Source organism: Leptonotus elevatus, chromosome 18 (assembly GCF_054856555.1).
Source record: "Leptonotus elevatus isolate MCC_2025b chromosome 18, RoL_Lele_1.0, whole genome shotgun sequence".
In the NCBI taxonomy this organism is placed as follows: Eukaryota; Metazoa; Chordata; class Actinopteri; order Syngnathiformes; family Syngnathidae; genus Leptonotus; species Leptonotus elevatus.
The window spans coordinates 17,657,331-17,668,023 of NC_141256.1; the positions used below are offsets into that span (position 1 = coordinate 17,657,331).

Sequence of the window (10,693 nt, forward strand, 5' to 3'; positions counted from 1 at the left end):
CCGGTCGGTCACGTGTCCTACCTGACGTTGCATGCAATTCCTGTGATGTGTTAGCTGTCCAATAAAAGTTGCCCGTCGACCACAATCACCTTTGGCCTTCCCTGGTCTTTTTGCAGGCAGACTCAGCAGCACCATGCCAAAAGGAAATTCACGTGCGCCGTTTAATTGACAAAACCACGAGGATCCTTGCCGGCAGTTTCAAGCCAGAGTGTCAATGTCAGGCCGGGCCTCGTCATAGTTAGCATTTTCGTGAGCAAAACAAAAGAGGGCTGGGCTGTACCTAATGTATTGTCCATCCTTTATTGATGGTTGGCAAACCAGCATAATGTTGCGTTAGCGCCACCTACTGACATGGTTCTGCCATTGCGAGGAAACCGGGAATTAAAGTACCACTGATTGTCACAAATTGACGGTGGCGGGATGTTGTGAAGGTGTCACAAGGTGAAACTTTTGCGGGTCCGGATGTGGCCAGCAGGCCTCGACTTTGACAGCCGCAGTTTAAAACAATCACATTGGCTCACTAACCATATTTACACCCAGGAATAATAAAAGACTTCCTCTTTAGTGTCCTAAAACATGCTAATGACAAAACGGCGTAGTTACTGACGGCAACATGCAAAAGTGGACACCCCCCGTCGTCATCCCACAATCCTGTGCACGTCATTGAGAAGAATGTCCCTGAAGATGTCGGCCAGCAGTCCCTGCGGATTGTCGCCGACGTCGCCGTTGGGCGGACTCCCCCTTTGTGGGCGGGTCTTCCTCCCCCGCGGCCTGGCCGGCATCTGATTGGCGTCCTCCTTGCCCTTGCGATGCCTGCTGGCCCGAGGGCGCCAAGCGGCCTCCGGGGAGCCGGCGTTGTCGGCGGGCAAGGCGAAGATCTTGACGGCTTTGTGTTTGCGCCCGGCGGGTTTTCCCCATCGGAAATGCTCCATGGCGTAGGGGCTCCTCTTGGAGCCTTTGCGAGCCGGCTTGGTCCCGGGGGTCATGTTGCCGGCGGGCTTTCCCCAGCGGAAGTGCTCCATGGCGTAACCCCTCTTAGGGTTGCGGGAGCCCGCTCGGCTTTCCTGGGTCTTGTTCCTGTAGGGTCGACTCCAGCGGAAATGCTCCATCAGGTAAGAGCGCCGCCTGTCGCCTTTCGCCGCCGACGCGTTTCCTTTGGGGAGGCCGGCCAACGTTTGCTTTTCCTGGCTGCCGTCGACGTGCGGACGCGCCGTCTGGCTGGTCGACTCGCAGATGTCCAGGCAGGCCTTCAAAGACAAGAAGAGCTTCGGGTTAGAATTTGCCAATCTCAACAAAATGGACTCCACAAGATGCCAATTTTCTTGCGGTGTCTTTTTGCTCCCACCAGTTGCCAAAAAGATGAAGAACGAAAGACTCGGCGAGGAGATTGAAAATTTCACAACTGATGATGTCAGAGGTGGAGGCAAGGCCAACAAGACTTTAGCACACAAAAAAACACCCAAAAGGTGATCTGAGCTTCTATCACGGAGGCGGTGCCACCTCACCTGCGCTCCCAAAAGTCATCACTTGCAGGTAACTGATTTGGTTTTCATCCTATTCACATTTCTTTATTTCATTTTTTATTTTTTTAACACCACCTCAAAAAATACCACCAGAACATTAATAGACAGATGCGGACGAGCCGCAAGTGCTCATGTACTCAATTAACTCATTCGCTGGCAGCCATTTTCACTGAAGCAACCCCCTTTGCTCCCGACTGGATTTGGACTGATTTTGCAAGTCCCACAGAATATTGTGTTCTAATGCTATAAAAACAAGGAGCCTACCAAAAGAAAGATTAGAATCTCTTCTTTAATCTGTTTCCATTTTGCAGCAATTAGCATTCCAATCGAGCTAAGTTTCATCATTCTTCACAAATCAGTTGAACACAGTGGGGGAAAGAGCTTTTTGCAACATGGCCCTGGTTGATCTCTTATACTCTGCTGCCACCTGCTGGCGGGTTTTGTAATAATGACCATTGCTTCAAGCGTTCTCTTCCCTTCAGAGGCTGCATCAAAGCCTTCTGTATGCTCTCGAATATATATATATATTTATATATATTAAATAACGATTGAAAATGGAATGCACATCAAAATGAAATACAAATTGCAGCTGAGCAAATGGATAGCAACATTTTGAAACGTTTCAATGAAATAAAAGTCAAGAAATGTAGTCAATTGAGTGATTTGTGGTCATGGCAGCCTTTTGAGGATTCAATTTCAATTTGGATCCTGACTGTTTTGCGTGTTCCAAAATGCGATCCTTCAATTTGTACGTGCGTCCGGAGGAGAAGTCTCGTAAATGTGCCGACTGCGTTTGCGACTCACCAGCATCCGGCCCTTGTTGATCTTTCGGCAGACGGAGCAGTGGGAGGCCAACGCCGGCATGGACGCCAACGTCAGCAGCGCCAGCGACAACCAAAGTGGACACGCCATGCCTGAGAGGTGCACGGCCAGCTGCTGCCGAAGAGAAGAGAAAAACAGGAATGACAAATGGGACCGATCTCCATCTTTGGGCTTTGTCTTGACAACGCGTCCCCGAAATCCAACACAAATTGTTTTCTTGCCATTTTGTTTGAAAAGCTCCAATTACTCTTTTGGCCAGCCACAAAAAGTCCAAATTGGGGCGAGTTTGCTGGGAGCAAAATAAAAAAATGGGGTGGGGGGGGGGAGAACATGTGCACAATCTTTCGCCATCTAGCGGCGATGCTGAGAAGCGCACTTTTATCAAATTTCGCTCCGAAATATCCGCCCCCCCAATATTTTAAGAAATGTTTTGTTTTAGGGGATGTAACCCTGTTTTTTATGCACAGTGCTTATTTGTGTTATATCCTCGCTTATGCAACAGTTTGGCAGGGTTTAAAGTAAAAAGAAAAAAAAGTGCCATCAGTTCTTTGCATATTTTTTTGTTTTGTTTTTGCGGTTGGGCCCGTCCGCTATGCCAATTTTGTATTTAATTTTTTTTGGGGCAAAGGGCACACTTGCGTGTTCTTCTTCCATTCCAACTGTTGGGCGGAGTTAAGGCAACCTTTGATATACGACGTAAGAAGCTTAAAATGTCGTGCGGGAGCCAAAGTTGAGCTGGGTGAGAAAAGCTGCAGCCAATCACAAAAGCGTCACGTGCGTCACGTGATACGTCGGTTTGCTAACGAGAGGCTCGAGGGCAAGCGAGCGTCTCCATTCCAGTGGAGACACTTTTCACTTGGATGACGGCATCAACTTGTTCAACGTCTGCTTTGTGCTGTTGTACGAACAATGACAACGAGTAGCAAAAAAAAAAAAAGTCGAATTAGTTTAAAGCTGACATATTTGAAGTTGCAAGTGTCCATAGTATGTTTGCTATTGTACAGTATGGAATGGCTCACTTCCAATGATGGCCGTTTGGGGATGGAGGAGGTCATGTGACTTTGCCGTCATCTGCAACGAGCCCGCGGTGGAATGTTGCCTTTGTCTTCTTTCAATATGATGTCACCGCGCGGCCAAATGGCAACACTTTTTCTTTTCTTTTTTTCTTCTTCTTTTTTTTTTTTTATATACCACAGCACAGCTTGAAGAAAATCTTGTGCAAAAAGTGTCTGGCAGCAATTTGGGGAGTTGATTTGAAGTCCAAAAGGTTTGTCATGATAGCAGATAGCTCCGCCCCCTTTGCGGGCGGTCGAATGGAAGGTATGTTTTTCTTGGCACATTATAACATTTTCATTTATGGCTTCTTCAAGCTTGTTGGGGGGGTTTCTACTTTTCAGTCAATTCTCTTTTTTGGGATCCGTTTTATCTCAAGTAAAGAATCTCACCATTAATTGTGCAGAAATAAACATCGAAACAACATCATTAAATGTCATCATGTCCTCAATTCAACAATTCGTACCGACTGGCAGACACACGCAGACTGCTTTTCTGAGGATAAAGAAAATGTGCCATTATATTGAGTGGCTCACTTTTGAGCATTGCAACGTAGATGCTCTGAATTCGCCCCGTCTTTGCTGTTTGCTTGATGCGTTGCTATTGAACGAGCCGGTTATTGTTTTTAGTATTTCATCAAATTGTAAAATGACATGGAAACAAATCAAGTTCCCACGCGGTGCTTTCCAAGTCGAATGGATCAAACCCATTTGCATGCTATTGTTTGCTCCCTTGTGGGTTTTTATTTGTATTTTTTTGGTCCCCTCTCAAAGGTCAGCCCTCATCGCAATACAAAAGACAAAATGAAAAGCCGGCTAGAATAATAATCAAGTTGTAAAAGGACAAGTCACAATGTCGGACGAATCCAGCCTGAATCTTATATAAGCAAAAAGTCTTCCACTTTGTACAATATTTATCTTAATGTTAGCATTTAAAAAACAACTCCATTTTGCAAATCGAGTTGTTTTTGCTCTAAAAGTAAAAAGGCAAAGTTGTTGACGTCATTTTAACAAAGAAGACGGACAGCAAATGTGGCCGCAGCCAAATTGATCCCCCAACATTTCAATTGACATGATTTGCTGCTCACAGTTTCAGCTCGATGGATTGATTGATTGATTGATTGATTGATTGATTGATTAGTTTGTTCCCCACCCGAAGGAAGGCTGCCGTAAAATATTGACGAGTGAGCAGCTTCCGTTCTTGCCCTTTTTTTCCAATTTGACTGGAAGATTGCAGATGAGTTATGCAATCTGCTTTTTCTGCTTCAGGTCTTTTGTTTTATTTGTTTTCACGTCTGATAATTGTTGCGTTTCTTGGCCGTGACTCACAATTCGCTCTGCTCGCACATTTTGTTGTCCAACATGAAAAGCACAAAGGCATTTACAACAATGCAACCAACGGATTTCTCTCACTGAAGAAAAAAGACGAATGTTCTTACCTTTTTCCGGTCTGAAGGTTGTCTTTTTTTTTTTGCAATCTCTTCCTTTTTTGAACCTCCTCCGACTTTTTTGTGGTCCTGTTGCGCTTCGTCTCCTGACGCTCTCAGCTGCTGTCAGCTCGCAGGCAGGCGCTTCTCTTCTCTTCTCTTCTCTTCTCTTCTCTTCTCTTCTCTTCTCTTCTCTTCTCTTCTCTCGCAGCTCTTTTTATAGAGCGCCTCAAGGCCTCGGGGGGTGTGATGGACGCCAGGCGAGGGGGGGGGGGGGCGAGGGGGGGGCGATGGATCTCCCACTCTGCGTGGGCGAGCAGGAGAACAGTTTGCTCTCTCTGCGTGTGTGTTCGTGTGGCCCTGCACCTTTTTGGAATGCGTGCGCTGATGCCGCCTTGACACTTGACCTGCAGCATCTTCATCTTCCCGCCACGGGATTTTCCCACACACAAAACAAATCTCATGTTCCAACGGCTAAATGGGACGATTGTGTTTGGGGAAGGAAACAAAGTGAGGTTACAAAAACAACAGGCTCATTCATACCAAGACGTTAACACAACATTGTCGCGTTACAAAAAAAGAGAGCATCATTTTAAAAAATACAATCCGTAAAACGTTCACATTTTAAAGTCGGCGTCGAGACAACAAATTCAGTGCAAAAAATAAAAAGTCGGAATATTGCAACCCCCCCAAAGAAGTCATAATGTGGGAAAAGACATGTTGTATTGCGCAATAAAGTTGCAGGTTTTTTTTAAGGTACATTTTCATTTCAAGATGTAAAAAAGTTGTAATGTGACCCAAAAATGCCCGTTGCAACAAAAAAGATGTCATTTCCTGAAAAGATCAAATAAAAAGCAATGTTGGGGGTGGGGGTGAGAAAAAGTCAATGTTTTGTGAGAAAACTGAAATGGGAACATTTGCAATGGCGCGAGAGAAAATAAAAGGATGTAATGTTGGGGGGGGGGGGGGGCGAAAAACAGCAACAATAAAAGAACAAAAGTCACAATTGCAGTTTGAGTAGAAAAGGAGTGGCGTTCCGCAAGGCTTGCTGCTCAGTCCCCAGACTATACCCGGCCCACATGAACGCAAGCTAATTGACTGTCAACAATGCACACGTGGCATCTGTCGTCGTCATGGCAGTCGATGAGTTTGCCTACCTGCTGGAATACCACAAGGCTCCATACTGGGTCCCCGCTACATCAATGTCCAAATATGAATGCTACGCCAGCTATAAAAGGGCTCCTTGGTTTCACAAAGCCACGAGAAAAAGTCTGAGTTTTTTCTGTTCCAATCTTCCGACTCCAGCTCGCCCACCAACACTCAAGTGAAAACAAACCCGTTCCAAGATGGAAGATTCCTCATTAGGACCCTCATCCTCAACATTTTTCTCTTGCAAAATGATGGTGACTTTAACGGCATCAGTAGTTTTGTTTTGCTTTCAGTGTGGCCCTCAAACTCCTTTGAAGCAAAGCCCCGAAATGAAAAACATTGCTTATGATGAACATTTTGGTTCCGCTCCAGTTTACGCAAAACAACAAATCACTTTGCTTTATTGAAATATTGCTGGCGCTGTGCTTTGACGCCAATATGTTACATGTGTGAAAATGAGGACACATAAAAATGCATTTCCATCACGTGTGTGTTGCCGCACCTGAGGAGTAACAAGAAGCCGCGCCATTTATTCAACACAGTTTGCCGTGTTGGCCACTTTGCTTTGGCCCCCGTTTGCGACCAGTCATTGTGATCGGCAATCACGACCTTTGACCTCATGTTGTGCCTTGAAGGCCAAAAGCGTGGCCACTTCAAGCAACGGCATTAGCTGCGGAACATCATCGTCTTGTGCGGAACAGACTGTTCATTCGTCTGACCCGAGGTCAAAGTCGACGAACGAATGAGCCCGCACACGAGCAGAGTCATCTCCGTGGCCGTCATTTGCCGATGGGCGTGTCCTGTCCTCTATAATGGACAAGGGAGTAGATACAAATATTTACCGATAGTTACTTGGAGTTCCAAAAGGCTCCGTGCTCAGTCCACTTGCTTTTGCGGATGCTACACTGTTGACATTTTGTATGAATGAAGCATTTATTTATTTTTTTGCTTTGCCTTGGCGTTGGCGTTGGCGCGGCCGCTGTCGAGCGCTTTGTTGCTGCGGCGTGGAAAAGCTCCAATGTGATCCTGTGGCAACGATTCGTACCGGCGACGACGTCATTTGGTTTCGCAAAGATACGAGAACCAGCATTTTGCAGGTCGTCAACGTGATATTTGATTGGCAGTTGGCAGCTGAGGGGGCGTGGCTTCAGAACATTTGCGAGAAAGCGGACTGTATTTTTCGTGCTTTCGAAGCCTCATCTTGTCCGTGTGGCGGTTTTCATCATCATTCAAATTGCTGACGGCTGTCTTCTCCTTTTTCTTTGTTCTCAAATTTGCAAGAGCAAAATGTTCGCTTTTGGGGAAAACGCTCGACAAGTGAAAGGCTGCTTCCCTGAAACTTCCCGGAGAGAAGAAAGATCTTGGCAAACGAGCAGCGAGCATCTTTGATGAATCTTGATTGGGTTGGGCTCCATTTTTGCAGTCAACTCGACTCGGGCTTCCTCCCGCATTCGCCAGCCAAAGACGCGGACTCCCTCGAAGATTCCAAAATGAGCGCGCTTGCTTTGCCCGCGTGCGGCCTCCCGTCGGCGGGCGGCAAAAGTCATCCGCCGACGAGCGAAGCCGAAGCGACAGAAGCGCACAAAAAGCGCTTTGATTGTCAGGAAGCTTCAACGACAATTCTGTTGACGTTGAAGCGGTCGTAGCAGTTTGTTCTCCCAACAGAGTCGCGGGATTCCCATCGACCCAAATCCAAACGGAAGTCGGAACCCTTGCAGAAGTCCACAAGGAACCTTCTGACACATCCAAGAGATGGTGTTGGAACTTTTGTCCACATTTTCTGCTTTCATTCAGGAGCTGCTCCTACTTTTGTTCTTGGCCACATGGGGGCAGTATCATACTAGTCACGCCGTTATCAATTGAATGCGTCTTGCAATTAACGCTAATAGTTATCAAATGGGACTGATTTGGGGCAATTTGGCCAAATGGCCGAACTTCCTTTCAGTTCCACGCGTGGCCCCCCCACACTTTGTGCTGCCGCGTTTCGTGCTGAGACTTGGTGAAGGCGCCCTCATTTATTTGAATGGGGTGGATTTTGGAAGCTTCTCGAATTGTGTCCTTTTGCAACAAGCTCCAAACGTTCGGCTTCATCGGAGCGATCGCAGCTGCTCGCTGTGCTCTCGGCCGGGCCCTAATAATAACAATAATAAGCTTGCTTGGTTTTTGCACATTCTTCTGCAAGCAGATCTGCGAGTATGCTGGCAAGAAAGCAAATCGTTTCTTATTGCTGATATTAAGCAGATGTGTGCGCCTCTAAAGCAAACAAGAATGCTGAAATGTGGAGCGCGTTGCCTCACCAGGAAGTGATGGCGGCCGTCGTTTCATGCTGGGAGGTAAGACAGCTGTTCCATCCGCTCGCTTGTCCTCGGCTACCTGCGGCGCCATTTTGTCACGTGAGCAAACGTCTTTTTGCAAGTCTGACCCTCAAGACAGACGCTAGAAAAAACGCTTACGTTGCCCGACGGCTCATGAAAGTCCCGAAGAGCGCAAGACGCTCACCTGGAATGACGGAGGTTCGAGTGTGCGTGTGGACACGGAGAGAAGTTGCTGAAGAAGCTCGGAACCGTCCTGCGCCGCGTCCAACCCGGCCCGCGTCGTCAGCATCCACCAACAAGCCGACTCTCTTTTTGGATTTGGGAGCAATCATTTCACAACATCCGTGGCCCCTCGATTGACCCCTGAGGCACTCCCTCCCTTTGTTACGTGGAGAGATGGCGGCCGAGCCGTCTGCTTGCTTCTGGCGGGCGGCGGACGAGCTCAAGGCCGGCTTGGGAGAACATTGACCTGTAATTCTTCTCCTCGTGACAGATCTGTTTTTCTTACCATACGAATAATAAATGACGATGCGATTATGTCAGGCCTGTCAAGACACCCAAAGATGCTCAATTCGGATAACCAGATTGTTTTTATTCCCTTTACTGGAAAGAGAGAGAGAGAAAAAAGCCTCACGTGTTCTTTGATTTGCATGCGCGAAACCACCAGAATTGTTCCCGCGCGATAACATTTAACTCTTGACTTAAAGCAAGAAAGAAGGAGACAAGCAAGTCTAAGACGCATATTTCGTCCCTTGCGGTCGCGAGCCACGAAGTTTGTGAGCCTTTTTCTTCTTTTGTCTTGACGATTGTTTGCAAGTGCAACTTGTAATGATTTGCTTTGTGTCCATGTTTATACCCGAGTTGCCGAGGAATGTATTTTGTTGTTGTTGCTAAACCTCGTGTCGTGCTTCACGCACCATCCAAGGTCAATGTCAGGGGTGCTCAAGTTGGGTCCTCGGGAGCCCCTATCCGGCCTGTTTTCGATGTTTCTCCTCCTGCAGCACAGCTGAAGCTAATGATCGGTTCGTCAGCAATCTTTGCAGAAGCCTGATAACGATCCTGATCATCAATCAGGTGTGTTAGTGGAGAGGAAACAGGCTGCATAAGTAGGGGCTCTCCAGGACCCAACTTGAGCACCCCTCAATTATGGACTTGGATTGTGATTGTTCAGGATGCTTGTGAATTGGACTTGATGAGAGCCGGCCTGAAAAAGGATGACGCATGCACACGTGCACGTTGTTCGCCCCTCACTGAGGTGTTGCGTCACCCTGATAACCCCACGGAAAAAACATTTCTGGCATGCACTCATGTTACCATTATTACTTTGGATTGTTCTTCTTCTTTTTTGTGACTCTGGCGTTTTTTTTGTTTTGTTTGCAATGAGTAAGCCATTCGAATGGATTCAGTGGTTAAATGGCCAAAGAATATGCAAACGTGCATGCAGCGCACTGTACGTTTTGAGGCGGTTTTGGGTAGTTCTCCGACAGGCCACACGATGTCGCAATTTAGTTGCAAATAATTCTGAGAGTTTGCGTCAACAAAAATATTAATACATTTACAATGACACATTGACGGTTTTCAACAAGAATAACAAAAATAATAATAATCAAATTGAATTACAACATTTCTAGCTTTGTCAAGCACTGCAAAGGTTATTAAAAAGAAAAAGAAAAAAGGAACTCCGGTAAATACGAAGTTAATATTACACTAATTGTTACTATGAAGGCTTAAAAAAATAGAATTGCTCGCACATTCTACAAATGTGTGTTTTAAAAATGTTGATTATTCAAATAACGTTGTAAATCATAAAAAAGGAGGGCGCATATAAATAAGAACTAAATACATATGCGGGTCCTTTGTTGCACTTGTGTGGCCCCTGGAAAAGCCTGAAAGCAGGAGGTCTTGGACCAGGAGCCCTGCATTCCTCGCATTCCTATCTTGTGATGTCACAGCCTGCTGCCTTCAAGATACTCCACAGAGCTGGGAATTTTTAAAGACTTACTCGTCTTAACCAGTTTTATGCATTTTGTAGGGGGGAAAAAATGTCCAAAGAAAATACATTTGGGGAAGAAATTTTTTTTTTTGGGGTGTTCTTTAGAAAAAAAGTTACTGGAAAAATGTGTCTTCTTTTCCCTTCAGGGGTCGCCACAGTTTATCAGTTGTCTCCATCGAACCCTGTCCTCTGCATCCTCTGCATCCTCTGCTGCCTTCATGTCCTCTTTAACTTCATGCATAAACCTCGTCTTTGGTCTTCCTCGCGACCTCCTGCCTGCCATTTGGAAACTCCGCATCCTCGTGCCAATATACTCACTAGAAAAAGGTGTGCTTTTGTCTTTGTGGGCTTGGTGGCGGATTGGGCTCCATATTGTATTGCAATGTCGCAACAATTTCCGAATTTGCCTAAT

General features: G+C 46.3%; 1 protein-coding gene and 1 long non-coding RNA gene across 3 annotated transcripts; both read right to left on the reverse strand.

The window, feature by feature from the left end:
• Window positions 1-281: 281 nt before the first annotated feature.
• Window positions 282-5,019, reverse strand: LOC147159021 (uncharacterized). Of its 2 annotated transcripts, none has more exons than XM_086061362.1 (3): window positions 4,837-5,019; window positions 2,328-2,456; window positions 282-1,247 (listed from the first exon to the last, which is right to left on the reverse strand). In XM_086061362.1, exons 2-3 carry the CDS (start codon window positions 2,433-2,435, stop codon window positions 639-641), a joined length of 717 nt encoding a protein of 238 aa, XP_085917488.1. In that variant the 5' UTR covers window positions 2,436-2,456; window positions 4,837-5,019; the 3' UTR covers window positions 282-638. The 2 variants fall into 2 exon arrangements, with proteins under 2 accessions (XP_085917488.1, XP_085917487.1); XM_086061361.1 differs by having other exon boundaries at window positions 2,328-2,459; window positions 4,837-5,018.
• A 1,373-nt stretch (window positions 5,020-6,392) lies between these two features.
• LOC147159022 (uncharacterized) lies at window positions 6,393-8,585 on the reverse strand. Its single transcript, XR_015090913.1, has 3 exons — window positions 8,473-8,585; window positions 8,271-8,346; window positions 6,393-8,104 (listed from the first exon to the last, which is right to left on the reverse strand). It is a non-coding gene; the product is annotated as an uncharacterized LOC147159022 (long non-coding RNA).
• Window positions 8,586-10,693: the final 2,108 nt, after the last annotated feature.

Coding starts and splice junctions, on each gene's coding strand:
- LOC147159021 (XM_086061362.1), bottom strand. CDS start 2,435: ATGGCGTGTCCACTTTGGTTGTCGCTGGCGCTGCTGACGTTGGCGTCC. Junction 1,248..2,327: donor TCAACAAGGGCCGGATGCTG/GTGAGTCGCAAA, acceptor TTGTCTTTGAAG/GCCTGCCTGGACATCTGCGA.